Genomic DNA, 18,653 nt, shown 5'->3' with positions numbered 1-18,653 from the left:
GTCCATGAGAACAAGGGTCCCGAAGGTTCCTTCATGCTCACCACCACTCCATTCATTTCAATGAGACTCTCAGAGATAGATTAATTCATTCGATGGCCTTTGAGACCCTGTTCTCATGTTTGCTGCTACCTCAATGATCGGACACCACCGATCACCTAGTTATCCCCTATCCCTCAGATAAAGGATAACTAGTATTGGTGGGACAATTGGGTTATGTCACTGGTCTACAAATACATTTCGAAATTTTCCTTTAAGCATTAATGACTTTTCTGAAGAAGAAAAAAAAGTTACGCAACATTTCAAGGTTGGAAAAAGAAGCGTTGACATCGAATTTGAGTTAAAAATAGAAGCACCACTTTATGTTGTCAAATAGTTACATAACTGTTCATGTATATACTTGCTCTATTATTACATAGTACTCATGCCCGCCTTGCCATCACTTTGCATTTTTTCAAATTCCTTCTCCTTTTAAAATTCCAGATACTTTCATTCGAAATTTCAAAAAATTTCAAACTGACACTGAAAAAAGCACCAAAAGGGTCGTGAAATTCTACAATAATCGGTGTTGATTATTTTTTTTAATCTTTATTTTCTTGGTTCAACCCATGTTAAGTTTGGAATTAACTCTCGGACAGGGTAGAACCTGCGAAAATGTAAGAATGAGAAAAAAACGAAACATTTCATAATACAATATGCAATATTATTCTTCGATAACTGAAATAACATCACGGGCAAGAAGGAATCGCCTGATCTCAGGGCGGGGCCATACCTATATATGGAACCCATTGATTTTTTTTTTTTTTATAATGTAATGTACAAACAATCCTAATCCACCTCCACATTTACAAAAGAAATGTATAAACTGATGACGGCATCTCATTTTTTCCCCCCACATTTAACATATTTACAGATTTGTTTTTTCATCATACATATGAAAGATATGAAATGATTACAGGGAAACTGTCAGTCTTGTTCATGAATGGGAACGAACACAAAAAAAAATCGTAGCATAGTTTGAAGATTCAATTTTAAAATTTGATATTTTTTTGTCAACCACACAGATTTAAAAAAAAAAAAAAAATAAATTCCAATACAACATATTAAAACACATAATAACAAGTCTACATGTAAAAATATAAATTTTACATACACGATTTCAAAATAATGATACGTTTTTGTCTTTTTCGTTGCATAAAATTTACAAATGCGCTTGTTGAATGTATATAGCTGGAGAACAGATGGACGTTTAGACCGTGTTTAGGGCGACGGTGATAATCCTACTTAAAATGAGGGATAAAGTTTAATACATGCCAAGTTGGTGTGGCTGGAAAAAAAGAAAAAATAAAGGCTGATGTATGGGACAAAAAGAGTCTAATAAATGTCTAGTGTATAGACTATACTGAGTCCCATAAGGATCTGTAGTGGTAGCCAGGTCAGTACATGCCAAGATCTGTCAGCAAAGCAAGTGACGCCAAGCTGTCAAAAAAAAACAAAAAGTCATAAACAAAACATTCATACTGGCCCACAAAAAAGAAAAAAGTTAGATGATGGTTGCGTAGTCTTAAGGTTGACCCTTCCGGCCACGATGCCTTCCATAATGATGAGATTGGGCCATGAAGCTGCTGCAACAGCCAAGTGGTCATCAAGCACACAATTATCCTAGTAGACACCTATCAAATAATCCGACCACATCAGGAAAAAACAAAAAAATTCTTGTTGCATACCGCTTTCGCTACATATGTAGTTAACACTTGTAATTGGTTAGCTATATCACAGCCACTTAAAATTTTTTAAATGTTTTTTTTTCTTTTTTTTTTCTTAATTATTTCCTTAACGATGATACAAACATTGGAAGGCACAGTGGTAACATTTTTTTGTAGCATTCTAACCTTGTACCTATGAAAAAATCCCAGAATAGACTCAAATGTGCAGCTTGGCAAAACTCAAGATGCCATTTTTCTTTTTTTTTTCTTCTTTTTTTTATGTTTTTTTTTTTTTTGCTGCCTGCACTATGTACAATGGTGTGTCTTTTTTTTTTTTTAAAGACCTGCTTTCCCATAGACTGGAATAACAACTCTGTTTAATGACTGAGAAGCAACTATAGGCTCAGCGTATTATCCTGCATCACCTCCCCCACACAGAGTTCACATGACAAGTCACAAGAAAAAAGAAAAAAACAAAAAGAAAAAACAAACAAAAAGGGACAGAAAAGACGCACAAAAAAAAACTATTTACAGTAAAGTCTCTTTTTTTTAAAAAAAGTTATCATTATTATTTATACAGGAGCAAAAACAGTTTTTAAACAAATGAACCGAAGTTTACCATATGCACTACATTTTAATATATATTTATATATATATTTATATATTTGTCATAGGTCTATTAGATCCATCTGTTCCTCCTACCTTTAGGAATGGCTACTATCATCACCTCCATTTTTTTTTTTTAATCGGACACTTGCTGGTTTTGTAAATATCCGGGCACCAAAGCCCCGCCTCCCTCCCCCTCCCCCGAGAAAATATAAACACTAGTGGAATTCGACACCAACAAAAACTGTCTTTTTTTTTGTTATTTTGTTGTTTTTTGACCCCCGAAGTACACTTTTTCATTATTGCAAGTAACAATTTTTTTAAATTAAATAATTTTTTTTCAGACTTACAAATTCATTATATTTTTTTTTTTCTTCAAAAGTTTAGGCACAAATGCATTGATCCACGGCGTGGAGTAGATTGCCATTCACTGTCTTAGGCTGCATGGTTGTAGCCTTGAACATACTGCTCGGAACATTCTGTGTGATATGTAGAGAGTCCTCCTCCAAGATGCGCTCTCCTCTGGCGTAGGGAATGCTGAAACCTCTTGCGTCTGTAATGCATATATCTACTCAGACTTGTCTTATTTTGTATTTTACAAAAAAAAAAAAGGTCAGGGGAGAAATGTTTATGTGGGTTTAAGATAATACAGCTGTTAAGGAAGTGGCTTCTTGCCTAAATGAAGAAATGCAAAGAAAACTTGGACCTGAAATGACAGAAAACAGGAAAATGGAGCATTAGTGAGGATGCATTTACGGACAGGGGATAAATAGGGAAAAAGAGGAAAAATGACCTCAGATGGTTTATAGACAGGCAGAAATACAGGATATGAGGGCAGGAAAAGCTAAGCTTTATGGTGCAGCATCACTCTTTCATAGTTTTTCTTTTTGTCTTTTTTGCTTAATTATTTAATTTTTTATGACGGCAGCAGCACCGACACCATTGACATAAAGAGAATATCGCGATCCTCTGCCACAGCCGTGTGCGGCTATACTGCGCACCCACAGCGCTCATGTGAACGAGCCCTAAAGAAGTCCCACTTTCAGTTGTTTGGCTGCAGGAAGCAAACAGCTCCATACACTGCACAGAGGCCTGGGTTGGTACTGCAAGCTTAGTTCCATTCACTTCAATAGACCTGCAGTACCGAACTGAGCCACTGTGCAATGTATAGAGCTGTCTGCTTCCTGTAGCAAAACAGCAGGTAGAAGTGGGAAAACCCCTTCAAGTATCACCCTGTGAAGGACTCTCCCAAGTTGACACGTGTGCCACCTCCTTATGTCTTTAGATGTCATATAGAGACACATATAGCTTTTCTCTGATGGATTCATAGTATTGTTCAGGGGTAAAATATCTCTTCACAAATGGTAGCAATGGAGCCTGTACAGCAACACATGGAGCCTACACACACAAGGTTGTAGTAGACTGTCTTTACTAGGCCCCTTGCACATAGCATTCGGGAGATCAACTCTACTATATGACTAATTAGTAAACAGGAGGATTAGACATCACCACAATTAAGAGGGTAAATGTTTCCCCCCTTCCTGTTGCCAAGATCCAACCTAACCTTTGCCCAAAACAGACATACTAGAGCAGATCTCCCAAACCCCACATGGAGGGGCCTTGCTTTAATGAAAAATGATTTGGTTTGCAGAGTATTTTTTAACTTGCCTTTTTACATCTGTCCCAAATGATTTGATGCATCCCCCATTCCACCATGGGGTCCTGAAAGAGACAAAGGTGAAGGGTCCGAGGAGACTTTCTCTTCTTCCCTTCTCTTTAGACATGCTGCTTTAGGATTTAAGTTTCTTTCTGCAAACAATATAAAATCAAATACTTAAAGTCAAAGGGACTTAAAAAAGCAAACGTGACAAAAACAGAATAGAAATGCTAAACTGTTATCACATACAACATATTTCATTAACCCCCTTCACTCAAGAGGGTGTAAACAGGACCTGCATCTCGGCCAATAGACAGAAGGGGAAGACCAGCTCCACCGCTCCATCGGGAATCACGGGGAGCTGATGGTTGCTATGGCAACTTAAAGTCGTCACGGCTACCATGACCTCAAGCCTATTAAGCCCTGCTTGTGGCAGGGCTTAATAGGCAAATGTTAAAAAGAAAATGTATTGCAATACAGAACTTTATTGTACAAGTAATGAAACGTTTGCAAGTTCAAATCCCCTATGGGAAATAATAAAAGTTGTAAAAATAAGTTTAATAGCATTTCTTAAAATATTTTTAAAAAATTGAAATATTAAACATTGAAAAACCTTTAGCTTTGATTTTCTGATACGGAGCTCCAAATATAGTGTTACTTGAAGTCAACGCTAGGGAGAGCTTTCTGAATACTGTTTTATGATTGGGTTTAATGTATAGGCAGTATGTACTAAGTACCGCCTCCTGAACCCTGCAGGCCGCAATATTGGGACATAACATTATGTCTATGCAGGGGTTTGGTGCTCCATGTTAAAAAAACCAAAAAACAGAGCTCTGGCCACTTTGAGGATATAATGAGAGATTAGCAGGGTTAGCAGATTCAGTTATGTTGACTTAAACGTGATAACTGCGGTTCCGTAATAGGAATCACGACTATTGTGAAGCCGTACCTCGGACTTGCTGCTCTAAGCTAAGAATCACGGCTACAGCTTGATGTAATATAAGAAGCTTGGTCTGTGGCTTGTCACTCTTAAGGTGAAGTTGAACCATCCTTCCCAGCTCTTTGAAGGCCTCGTTGATATCACGCACTCGGAGGCGCTCACGGGCGTTATTGGCCATTCTTCTTTCTTTTTCTCTCTCTGCTTTCTGTTCCGGTGTCAGATCTTCATCATCGTTATTGCTGAGAAATAATGGGGGCATTTAAATGAACACTCAATGCAAATAAAAAAGCGAAATATACAGTAGCAACATACAAAAATGTTGTGTTCACCAGCTATCAGCTCATGAGAAAGCACTTCATTAGACTCCACACATATCAGAAAACAAGACGGCATTGCTGCTGAGGCTGGTGAAACTAATTATTATATTTGAGGGGGCAGTTACTTTTTTATAGGTTTTAAAAGGGTTTTCCAAAACTTAAATATTGATGACCTATTCTCAGGATAAGTCATCAATATGGGATCGGTAGGGTCTGCCTCCTGTCACCTGAGGATCAGCTGTTTGCATGAGCCACACTCGGGTGAGCTCTACAGCTTCTTCATTGTACATCAGGCACAGCACCGTACATTGTGTAGTGGCTGAGCATGGTATTGCAGCTCAAGGGTAAAGGGCTATATTGACTGCGGTTGTTCTTCTCTTCCACTCCTCTTATCTGCTGGTTCTGGGTCTTGTTTTTGGCTGTCCAAGATGGCAGACATAATCTTCACACTACCTAATACCCACATTGTATTGGTAGTGTTAGACTACTAATGCACTATACCTGCTTTCTGATTAGCCAGAGTTACTCACATGATCAGCACTGGCCAATCAGAGAGCGGTAAACAGTGTACATAAACTAGTTAGAAAAATGCTAGAACCATCCTGAGTGTCCAAAAACAGGGCAGAAACCGGTGGATCGAAGAGGCAGCAGAGAAGAAAAACTGCAGATAATATACCCTCCTGCCCCGGGACAGAAATTTGGTCTCAAATCGGAGGGTTGCTTTAAGTAAAAAAAACATACATGATTATTATACCTTGAAGGGGTTGTACCAGAATTACAAGTTCTTCCCTATCCATAGGAGACCCTCGCTGATCTAAAGAACGGGAGTCCCATCTACCCCATCCTTCTCACTGTGGGCTTACAAGTACACCCTTCACTCTCAATGGGACAGCAGGGATAGCAAATCGCCACCTGCTTGGGTATTTCCATCAGCCCAAATAAAATGAATGGCGTGTCTACTGTACATGCTTGGCCAGCGCTCCCTTCATGATGACATCACTGCGGGGGGAGAAGCGACCCCTGGATAGGAGCTCACTTGTTATCTTGGTACAAGATCAAACATATAATTCAGATTCACAAATATACAAAAATAATACAGTTTGGAAAGCATGAGTGCCCGTGCCCCCATGACAAATCTCCCTGTGCACGAACACCTACAGTAAGGGTTATTATAGAGGTAGCTGAGAGAAGGCTTGCAGTAAGCCCTAGTATCTCTATGATAACCATGGGTTGGCAGAGAACAGGAAGTGTTGTCATGGGGAGGCAGCCCCAAATTCCATCTAACTTGAAGAATGCAGGAATAAGATATTTTCATCTTGATATACATTTAGGGTTCTTATATTGATCCCAAGTTAAATTGTCAACTTCCTCCAGTAAAGGCGTCGGCACCAGGAGTCAGGTTGAGCACACCGATTATGGAGAGGAACCACCAGGGCTCAGCGTATTCTTGATACGTTATTAATCTGTATACATAAAGCACCTTCCAGTCACTACAGAGATGTACTGCACAAACACAGGGGCACCGCATAGCAGCGCCAACCACCTTGTACCAGCATTTGCTTCATTGTGTCACTTGCCTTCCTGGACAGGATCAGTAGGACCCCAAGACCTGCATGTGAAGACCCTGATCACCAGATATACACGTGCCACTGTTTTGCTTTGAGATAACACAATGTGATATTTTATTATGTCTACCATGTAGAAGCGCAGATACCACACTACTATATATTGGGATTAGCTGCTGAGGGGACAAAGGGAGTAGCCAACCCCGTAAACCCCTGCTGCTACATAGAGGACAGCAGCACTATATACGTACTTGCCAACTCTCCTGGATTATCTAGGAGACCTCCTGGACTCCAAGAAGAGCTGCCAAGTTTCCAACTTCATGGACAGAACCGTTTTTTTTGCATTGCATGCTGGGTACAGCAGTTCCGTTGAGCCAGAGAGGCCTCATAGGCCACAGTTAGCAATGGCAGTTTGTGTGAGAGACTTGGTTGGGCTGTAGTCGGGCTTGGGCTGCCTAATTGTGCTTCAGTTGAGGATGTTGGGGTGAAAAATATAGTTAAAAATGGAGGATGTGGTGCAAAATCTTGGTGAAAAATAGTGGCCTTTAAAAGAGGGCGTGGTAAGTAAAAGGGGTGTGTCCTACAATGGGGGTATGGCTTATGACCCCAAATTACTCATATGTCTTCCTGAAGCCCACCTTCAACACTTGTGCATGTATGACTGAATATGGCATTTAAATCTCCAGTAAGGAAGAATATTCTGTTGGGAATTACCATTTTTTATGCAAATCTACAAAAAAATCCCACCTCTCCGTGGCGCTGTCCATGGGAAAACTGATGAATGAGCAAACGCTAATATTAGGGCTGAGGCCTTCATCACACTGGCATCTATGATTGTGAGCCAAGAAATACTGACGGATTTTTCATGTAATTTTCATGCATTTTGTAGGCGTTTCGTGTTTTTTTAACTTGCGTGTGTCATCCATTTTTTTGCTATGTTAAAAACAGACAAGCCATGGCCCCAACTATCAGGCAAACTTCACAGAAGTGAGTGCGACAGCGGCTATGAGTCACAGCCCAATATCGCACTCGCCAACATGTGATTTGGCCGAGGATGCGAGACGTTTATGTAACAAAACAGCGTCGCATCACTTCGGTGAAGTAGCGACTGCCATGGCGGAGGATTGTGTAGTTTCTCCTATTGTTTTCAATGGGGAAACACCGCATCGTGTTCACCTATCATGTGGTGCGATGCTGCACCAGCCATTGAATACAAGGGGCGCTGCGATGCGAGAACACGCCGAAAGATAGAACATGCTGCAACATGCATTAAAAACGAATCACACATGCATCATGTGACTGAAATCTGCTTGTTTTTTTTAGGTCCCCATTGACTTCAATGGGCAATTCTCGACCGAAAAATAAACTATGAGGAGCTGCTTCGTTTTTTCACAAGGACATTATGTAAAAAAAAAAAACGCTCATGTGAATAGAACTGCTAAAATCAATGTATTCTATTTTTGCGCAAGTTTGGACCTATTAAAAAACAGACGGCATCCGCATGAAAAAAAAAAGCCTGCGTGAGTAAGCCCTTCAGACCGCCAGAACTCGGACCCATGAAAGTCAATGTGTGCATTCACGAGAATCCCGAGTGCGTTGTAGAAAGACTGAACCGCCTCGCTTGGCTTGTGAGTGCTTTCCGTTTTTTTTTCACTCACCCATTGTCTTCTATAGCAGTTTTAATTAACATCAATTGCGCCGCCTTCCGTTTTTTTATGCATGTGAAAAACAAATTGCATTAGGATGCATTAAAAATGTAAAACTGAGCAAAAACTGCAGTAAAATGCAGATCCAGCCGCCGTGTCAGTAAGACCTTGGAGGGGCTCGGCGCACACTACTACTGGAGGCGATAGAAGCAGCCCTCATCCTGGGGGAATGTCCAGTTCTACAGGGCGCAGCGTCTACGGCTGCCTTGTGCACGTCCTGCTGGGTACAAAGCTACACCCACGAGTCCTCCTAGAGCGGGCGAGTCTTGCTGCTGACGCAGGGCCTCTCGTCTGACATTCGCGGACCCAGCGTGCTGCCGGTTTGACGTTCAGATAAAAGTGCAACGGAGTGTCAGAGTCCCACAAGTGGCGACCGTGCCAGAAATATTGGATTGAAATAGTGCCAAGTAATTCCGTACAAAAGCACTGACGCTAATAAAGTCCTCGCCCCAAATCTCTGAAAGTCACAAGAGTGAAATAGGGGCATTGCAAGAAGACGGAGCTCCGAGTTGTAATGAAAAGCACAGGAGGATGGAGTCAGAGCTGCCGGAGACCATTTATTCTTTCTGTTGAAGTCAGTGGGGAAAAAAGTTTCAAAAACATCAGGTTTGGAGTAAGCTGCGGCTGTAAGAAACACATCAAGGGCTCCAAGAGTTCACAGGGTATACACAGCAGTATGTTACCCTGCAGTGTATTATATGGGACATCAGGCCTAAGCCGCCACTTTAAAGAATCAAGAGGGAACTCATGGCCAAGTAGGAAGAGGCAATGAGGGAGAGCAGGAATCATACTCTAAGGCCTCGTTCACACAAGCGTGCATTTGCACACAAGTATGTGCGTACAAATCAGTGATCCGCGGACGTGCCAAAACACGCGTGAACGAAGTTCCGTGCCCAAAGCAATGGGCTGACAACAACCCCTGCAGTGATTTTTGGGTAAGGGCTTTAAATATAAGCCCTTTCCTAAAAAATTATCCCTTGCATGTGTAAAAAAATAAAAAATATATACACTTACCTCTCCGCTGCTGTCGGGGCCCAGGCACGTCTAGCAGCTTGGTCCCCCTGCACTGCTGAAAGGGCTTTGTCTGATTGGCTGAGCGCTCAGCCAATCACAGGCAGCGCTCATCCATTCATTGAATTGTGGATTTTTGTGTGGGTTAGGCCTCGTTTAGACAAGTGTTCTTTTAATTTTTTTTTTGCGCACAAACAGCTGTGCAAAAAGATCGCTGCTCGCGTGTGGAAAAATTGCATGAACAAAGCTAAAGACCCGATTGACATTTGCGCAAAATTTGCTTGTTCACACTAATTGGGTGCGGGCTGCGTGTTAATCCATCTCCCATAGGAGTCAATGGGAACTGCAGTGCAACATGCACCAAAGATAGCTCAGGTCCTATCGTTTCACGCAGCATGCACCTTAGATGCGGGAACTGTAGCCACGCATGTCCTATCTTTTGCAGATGCGATCGTTGTGCACGTCTGAAAGAGACCTTAGCGTGAGTAAGTTACATGTCACTTCTTCAAGTGGGTCTGTGCAAAATGGTGTTGGAAATTTCATGCATGGATTTTGCAGCTTGAGGCCTCGGTCAGATGAGTCTGTTATTTTGCACGCCTATGGGCGCGAAAAAAACGCGTCAATTAGAACCATTGGTGTCCTATGAAGTGTTCACATGTCCATTTGTTAGAGGCGAAAAATACTCGCACCAGCAAAAGAATAGGACATGTGTGCCTAGAATGCGCGCCTGTAAGGTCCGTGCTGCGCGTTAAAGGTAGAACCGCACTCTATATAGGTGTGAGCTGCGCAGAATTACATTGTGTGAACACACTATTTTGCGCACATATAAAAAAAAGCTCGGAGCTTCCGTCAATGCGTGCTGCGCATTTGTTTCACGCACATAGGTGCGCAAAATAACACGCTCGTCTGACTAAGGCCTGACAGTACTAAATCCACGTGCAGCAAAAGCCGTGGCAGAATAGAGACCCCACCAGTCAGACTTTTATCACCTAACCTATGGAAAAGCGTATTTTGGGAATAACCCTTTAATCTGCATTCTCTCCTATTTTCCTAAAAATTGGGAGCCCAATAGATTTTCAATATTTACACCAGAAAGGCTTCCTTCAGGCACATTTGAAAGAAGAAGGGGAAGGGAAGGAAGGAGAGAGAGAGAAGGAATCTTTTTCTTTCTTCTTCTTCAATGTTACATATCAGTTTTAGGGTTATTGGTGAAGTTCAGGTTCGGTTCAAACGAACTCAGACCGAACCAAATGTTTTGCCCAAAATTAGCAAACCATCCAAACCAAACTTCAAAGGTTTGCTCTTCACTACCCAAGCTATATCTATGCTTTTTATTTTTTAAAGGGCCAGTGTTCTCGTCGGTAGACCTGACATCTCCAGAATGTTGAAGCGATACAGAATGTTCTATACGAATGGATACATATGTGTGACATTGGAGAGCGGTGGACACGGAGCTCGCGTCTGATTTGTGTCTTTGACAGTACATCTCTGGTATGAAGGCGTGCCGTCTAGACCCTTCGTTTCCACCAGGCAAATCTGCCGAGGGGAATACAAAAAAATGTGGTCTCTCCATAATCCTTTCTGTTCACTTCATCAAAATCCAGTGAAGGAATTAAATGAAGCGACACTATTATATACGGTTACCTAGATCTTGACCTCGTAATTGATTTGATATCCTTCTTGTCATCGTCTAATTTCTTGTCTTCAGATCCTTTCGAGTCTTGAAGATTTTCATCTCCTTCCTCATCTGATTTGATTTCGGAGCTTCCCGGAGACAAATTCTGTCCTTGTAGACCAGCTGCGATGCCTACGAGAAGAGAAGATTTACCTTTATATTCATTGTCTACACAACAATCATTGATAATGCGCATCGTGTTGTGAATTACAGATGCAGTAGAGCGGAGTCTCTCCATATCAGGTGGGATGACAATGAGGATTTTACATTGGACTGCAGTTACTGGATTCAATTATCTCACATTACAAATTGGACCTAAATTCTCTGTGGACTTATCAGATATGTATATAGAGCAGGATTTCCCGTTTTCTGTTACGGAGCTATTGGTCCCCTGCTTGCCCTCACACAGCCAATAGCACAAAATTGTGGCAGATCTGCAACTAAATCCACGGCCAAATCTGCACCATTTAGGGGCGGACTTGGCGACTGCGGATTTTCGGTGGATTTTCCTGTGTGAATGGTTGTCCTGTACTACTACATTTGCCCTGTAGTGGCCACTGCATAAGAAATGTGTTGTTGGCTGTGGCTTTCCCTGGAAACATCAGTTGATCGCCAGGGTTGTAGAGAATAGGATCTGGGGAGAACATCTGCATTCTTGGAGGGATTGTGCATGTTGATCAGTGGGGTCCTACTGCTAGGACCCCCCAGAACAGGGGTCTGGTCGGTCCCTGAGTTCAAGCACATTGGCAATCTTCGGCACAGTCAGTGCAGTGAATGGAGCAGTGGTACGCCTGCATGACCTTCGCTCTATTCAATCGCAGACTGATCGAACCCCCATTCTCAGTAATCATGGGGGTCCCAGTGGTTAGGCCCTCACTGATCCTAAAATTATCCGCTACCCTATGGATAGTGGATAACGTTATAACTTGGCAGAGTCCCTTTAAAGTGTAAAGTCTATGAGTCTGTATTCCACTCGCTCCGAGGAGAGCTGATCAGAACCCAAGGGGCCCAACATTCAGATGGGCATTTCTGCCCCTTTGTATTAGCAATCAGTGGGGGTATCGGCACCCGGACTCCAACCGATCAAAACTTCTGACCTGCCCCAAGTTTTATGAAGCTATGAGTACATTTAAAAAGGAATCTATCACCGACCAGATAGTGAAACATTTTCCATTATTCTAATCAGTTTTTATTTCCCGATTGCAGATTTTTTATTCTACTCTCTATATGTGACTATGGGGGCAGCCATCTTGCCTAAGCTGCATTTATCAGCAGTTAGAGAGATGTTTTACAGAAGCCATATGGGCCATTCACACATTGGATAGGAGCTGACCCATTGACTTCTATGGGAGAACGTTGTTGGCATGTCTTGTGATATATACAGTAAGGGGGAGGAGGTGAGCTATGCAGGGAGGAGGAGGAGGTAAGTCATGAAATAACCTACTGTGACTGGTGGATCCTGTGTTATCTATATATAGGTGTTACCTCTCATAGTTAGCTTTAAGTTAAATGATAACATTCTGATTTTCTGCAGCCACCACTAGGGGGAGCTCACTGTATACACAATCTCTTTAATTGTTAAGAATTATGTATATTTTCAAGTGCAGTGATTTATTTTTACCTCGATATGGATCTTGTGCCGAATTTAAATCTGGTGATGTGGCTGACTGAACGGGTAACTGCGGCACGGACACCTGATTTGGTACAAGTGAGTGACTCCCTCGTAGACCATCTTCCCGGTGAGATCCCACCTGGTGAAAAAAAATCCATGCAAGGGTTAATAATTTGTTACACCCATCATAACACGTCACGTGATTATATAAACAATCATGGTAGAATGCAATGAATAGCAACTGTGCACCTATTTCAATATTACTGCTTGCTGTCAGTGAATGAAAACATTCTGGATTACTGTAAACCCACATAGACCTAACAACTATCACAGCTGAGAGTTTGTTACATGTACCTTCAGTTTACACAATCCACTGTCGGTAAGGGGGTACCAAAGGCGCTCAACAGACCCCGTTGGCTTCTAACGGGTTCATTGGGCTTCAGCACCATGATAGAAGCTCCTGACGGAGATCCCAAAGCAAATGTAAACAGGGCTGAAAGCTGTGTTCACATGGAGATTTTTCCGATGTGGATTAAGCCTGGATTTCTGGCGCAGATTTCCGTGTTGGCTGCTGCCGATCTGCACGTGGATTAGTCTCAATGTGGCTAATCTGCATGCAGAAAACCGGAGGCAGCGTCCAAGCGGATTCCACGTGGAATCGGCATCAACAAGTCACATGTCACAACTTTTTTTCCGCAGGAGATTCCAAATCCGCATGCAAAAAAAAAAAAATCCCATTCATATCAATAAGACATTTAAATGTCACTGATCTGATGTGGAATCGGCGCAGATTCCACGCGACTGCAGGCCAAATCCACGGTGAAACCTAGCCGGTTCAAAAGTAACAGCGAGTCAATCCAAGAAGAACTGTCTGCCCTGAATACAACTGTAACCACTTCTTCACATGGCCTTATGCGCAACTACGTTCGCCGCTACGGAGCGCAGTTGCGCATGAATGGTTTCACATGTACGATTTTTTTTTATCGCTGACAAATGGTCATTGTAATAAAAAAAAAATGCAGCATGTCGCATTGTGGCGCGATTCTCAGACCAAAATCGCCCATTCAAGTAATTGAGTGCGTTACAAAAAATGGAGTGCATTCGCACGGCATCCGTTTTTTTTCACGCACCCACTTTCTACAATGGCTGTTGTGAATGACATCAACATGGCCACCTTCTCTGCTTTTTGACACACATGAAAAACGGATCGCAGTCTGATGATAATCGTGTATTAAAAATACAAAAACTAATGGAAAACGCACACACAGGCGGAGGGGATTTGGTCAGTTTTTCACTGATCGAAAAAATGCAATTTTGGTTCATTTTAATTGCGCTGATCTGCACGTTTTTGGTGCGTATGTGCGTTTTTTTTACGTTAGTGTTGCAAATCCATTGTCACTTGCTTTTCACATGTGAAAAAAAAATGCCGGAAGCACAAGTGATATCAGTTTTGTCACAACCCACAAAAAACGCAGTGAATATAGATGCTAATGAGCACGTTTTTTAAGCACCCATAGACTTTAATGGGCCACGAAAACGAACTAAAATTGACGCTGATTTTGGTGCAGATTTCCACTGCAGAAGATCGGCAGCTACTCCACTACATGTGAAGAAGAAAAATAATCAATTGGTCTTTGTTTGGGGTTTTTTTGCGCACGTGAAAAGTGTACAAAAAATGCAAATGCGCCAAATACACACTAAATACATGCAGTAAAAATGGTGCGATTTTCACGAACCGAACCTGCATACGCACGTGTGAGTGGCGTTCAGAAGTATTAGGTCTTTACAGGTTTGTTGTAAACAGGTTTGCATTCACTGTCAGCAAGCAGGCATCATGAAGAACTGAACTGCAAAGTTTATTAGAAAGCTGCAGGATTTCTCATCACACATTGCCATGAATTCGGAGCAATCTCCAATATTCTAGAAGACGGGTTTATCGGTTCTGTCGTCGTTACACCAGAGCTGCACTAGAGGGAGCTGTTGAGCTACGTATTCCGGGCCGCGTGAGCAGCACTTAACACTCGGTATGATGCGGTGTTGCACATTTAGTGACAAATATGGAAGAGTAACTCAGGCAGGTAAAACGTCAAATTGTCTCCCTGGGTGCTGCAGTAGAGCGCACTGATTCGTACCAATCTGTCTTCTATCATGTCCGCCAACAGATCTGACAATTATCTTAATGCCCATATGCTTAATTGTGGGCTTCTCAATTCCCCCGTTGCTATCAGAAATCCTGCAGGATTTTCCATTTGGCATTCAGCTTTCGTTTTAAGGGAAAGAAAAAAAAATAATAAAATCACGCGACCGCCATTTTTACTGTCCTCCGTTAAAGTGACCAGCACAAAAATACAGTTCAAACCAAAACCAAAAGCATATCTGGTCTGGATACATTTCTACAAAGTCTTTTGTCAAGTGACCTGAGCACCGCCCAGGCCTGCGCCGGCCCTTTAAATAGATTCCGATAAACATAAATATTCCGGAATTGTAAGGAAATGACACAATATACCATTTTTGGGAAGCTGCCCTGGCATGAACATGTGCCAGCATGTGGCTGCTTCTAGTAAACCGTGTCCAGCCGGGTTTTTTTTCCGCAGCCCTTGTGGGCGCTTTCTGTCTGTGGACGCAGGATGAAGTATAAGTCATCCGACATGAAAGAAAAAAAGATTAATTAGTATTTTTCCCGTTGTTCGGATTTATATCACACTGATTTCTAAGATTATTTGTTTCGTATCCAGCTGCCAAGCTTGTTCTATCCTAATCCCCCATCTGTGGCATAAAAAAAAAAAAAAAAATATACAGGAAAAAAAAAAAAAGGCCTAACGCAACAGCTCCAAATGTTCGCCTTAAGCTGCGTTATTAATTAGCGGCCTAATTGAAGTATGTGTTACAATGTAATCTACTTATGGCTAATACGGCAGGTAGAGGTAACAGCGAGACGAGAGAGAGGAAAAAAAAGTTACAAAGTTTCTTTTGTGGGTTCTGCAAACAATTAATCCTAATAGACAGGACTATTTTCCTCCTGAACACCTGGCGCGATAACATCAGCGAGGAAAGAGGTTTTTTTTTAAAATAAAGAGTTTTAATTAACGGAATAATTTTTTGTTTGTAGTGGAAATCGTAGCGATAGAGCCAAAGGAGGGAGAAGAAGAGTCAAGGTCTGAGCTGCGGAGGAGGACGCTGAGAGACAGCGCAGAACTTCCACCCCCTTATCGCTGGGTTTACTCCTTGTCCCGGGCAACTCTCTCTTTAAATAATTGACAATTTTATAGGCCTCGGATGGAGGGATGCATGTAATATGTGCTGGGAAATAGAGGGATACATGTAATATGTGCTGGGAAATAGAGGGATACGTGTAATATGTGCTGGGAAATAGAGGGATACATGTAATATGTGCTGGGAAATAGAGGGATACGTGTAATATGTGCTGGGAAATAGAGGGATATGTGTAATATGTGCTGGGAAATAGAGGGATACATGTAATATGTGCTGGGAAATAGAGAGATACATGTAATATGTGCTGGGAAATAGAGGGATATGTGTAATATGTGCTGGGAAATAGAGGGATACGTGTAATATGTGCCGGGAAATAGAGGGATACATGTAATATGTGCTGGGAAATAGAGGGATACATGTAATATGTGCTGGGAAATAGAGGGATACATGTAATATGTGCTGGGAAATAGAGGGATATGTGTAATATGTGCTGGGAAATAGAGGGATACATGTAATATGTGCTGGGAAATAGAGGGATACGTGTAATATGTGCTGGGAAATAGAGGGATACGTGTAATATGTGCTGGGAAATAGATGATGAAAACTTTGCATATTAGAGCAGTCTGCATGTAATTCTGCAAGGATGTGCATTATCTATCTCACACTGTATTTGTACTTTCTTGACGAAGACCTTCTTCTCTTTATCCTTATTTTTTGCTTATCTATCTCATATCTATCTATTTATCTTATATCCATCTATCTATCTCATATCTATCTATCTATCTTATATCCATCTATCTGTCTATCTTATATCTTATCTGTCTATCTCATGTCTATCTATCTATCTCATATCTATCTATCTATCTATCTATCTCATATCTACCTATCTATCCCATATCTATCTATCTATCCCATATATATATATATCTATCTATCTATCGCATAGCTATCTATCTATCTCATATCTATCTATCTATCTATCTATCTATCCCATATCTATCTATCTCATATCTCTCTATCTATCTATCCCATATCTATCTATCTATCTATCTATCTATCTATCTATCTATCTATCTATCTATCTATCTATCTATCTATCTATCTATCTATCTCATATCTATCTATCTATCTATCTTATATCCATCCATCTATCTGTCTATCTATCTCATATCTATCTCCTATCTATCTATCTATCTATCTCATATCTATCTATCTATCTCATATCTATCTATCTATCTCATATCTATCTATCTATCTTATATCCATCCATCTATCTTATATCCATCCATCTATCCGTCTATCTATCTCTTATCTATCTATCTTTCTATCTCTTATCTATCTATCTATCTATCCATCTATCCATCCATCCATCCATCCATCTATCTATCTCATATCTATCACATATCCTATCTATCTATCTATCTCATATCTATCTATCTATCTATCTATCTTCTATCTATCTCATATTTATCTATCTATCACATATCCTATCTATCTATCTCATATCTATCTATCTATCTCATATCTATCTATCTCTCTATCTATCTATCTCATATCTATCTATCTCATCTCTATCTATCTATCTATCTATCTATCTATCTATCTATCTCATATCTATCTATCTATCTCATATCTATCTATCTATCTCATATCTATCTGTCTATCTCATATCTATCTATCTCTCTATCTATCTATCTCATATCTATCTATCTATCTCATATCTATCTGTCTATCTCATATCTATCTATCTATCCTTGTAGATCTTCCACAATCTTCTCGTGTGTCTTCTACTTCACGCTTCTCTTATTCCTAGGTATGTACGTTGTATTTACAGCGCTTTATTACCCTCCTACCAGGCATATTTGAGTCGTTGGGTTATAATCTCCCTATGAAATAACAATTACGCAGGGCAGATGAAGAGAGCTAGATTACACTTTCAATTATCCTACCAATATCTCCCTTGTATAGACGGAGGGGAGGTAATTGTCTGCGATGTTTAGATGTGAAGAGCCTCCTTATAATCGATGGGTAATGGCCATACAGATATTGCGAATAGCTCACAGATGGGCACTCAGTACCGAGAGACAAAAGACGTCGCACATACAAAGGACGGTTCTCTTATCAGGTCCCAATACTACAGCTCTGTCTACCTCTCAGAGAAAAGAGATTTAGAGGGTTAACTTATCCATACTGTAAATCTGCACTTTATGCAGAGATGTAGCAGAGCTGAATATGTCAGAAGCCTTTACATGTACTGTAGTAGCAGACTTGTGTCAGAAATAAGAGTAAAGAGCGCAGAGCTGGATTGGTCATATGCAGCAAGGCCAAGTCTTACATGTACTATGACTAGAGCCGAGTGTCAGATATACCATGGCAGAGCTGTATAAGCTGTAGGAGTATATAACGTCATATGGTTATATGCAGCAGGGCCAAGAGTCAAATGCTTCCCACTTGTGGAGCTTGTTGACCACTAGATGCGTCTGCGCAACATGTTTGCCTGAAACATGGAAGACGGCACATGCTTCATCTTCCTCCATGTCTGTCTGGATTATTAATAAAGAGAAAGAGCTTTTTACCCGATGCTGGACCTGCTCCACTGTACGGTCAGCTTGTTGTGGATTCCAGCCAGTCCTTGCGTGGGAGCGACT

General features: G+C 41.2%; 1 protein-coding gene across 7 annotated transcripts in view; it reads right to left on the bottom strand.

Moving 5' to 3' along the window:
* Positions 1 to 331: 331 nt before the first annotated feature.
* TCF4 (transcription factor 4) overlaps positions 332 to 18,653 on the bottom strand; it is a 428,999-nt gene continuing 410,677 nt past the window's right edge. For all 7 annotated transcript variants that reach the window (XM_066602510.1, XM_066602505.1, XM_066602506.1 and 4 more), the window contains 5 exons: positions 12,802 to 12,931; positions 11,162 to 11,312; positions 4,916 to 5,145; positions 3,978 to 4,118; positions 332 to 3,015 (listed from right to left, as the gene is read on the bottom strand). In XM_066602510.1, the coding sequence (XP_066458607.1) occupies positions 3,982 to 4,118; positions 4,916 to 5,145; positions 11,162 to 11,312; positions 12,802 to 12,931 (648 nt within the window). In that variant the 3' untranslated portion in view covers positions 332 to 3,015; positions 3,978 to 3,981. The remainder of the gene's footprint in view (positions 3,016 to 3,977; positions 4,119 to 4,915; positions 5,146 to 11,161; positions 11,313 to 12,801; positions 12,932 to 18,653) is intronic.

Source organism: Eleutherodactylus coqui, chromosome 5, assembly GCF_035609145.1.
Source record: "Eleutherodactylus coqui strain aEleCoq1 chromosome 5, aEleCoq1.hap1, whole genome shotgun sequence".
Taxonomy (NCBI): Eukaryota; Metazoa; Chordata; class Amphibia; order Anura; family Eleutherodactylidae; genus Eleutherodactylus; species Eleutherodactylus coqui.
Note: the sequence above shows the minus strand (reverse complement) of the source record. Positions and strands in the feature narration are given on the sequence as shown.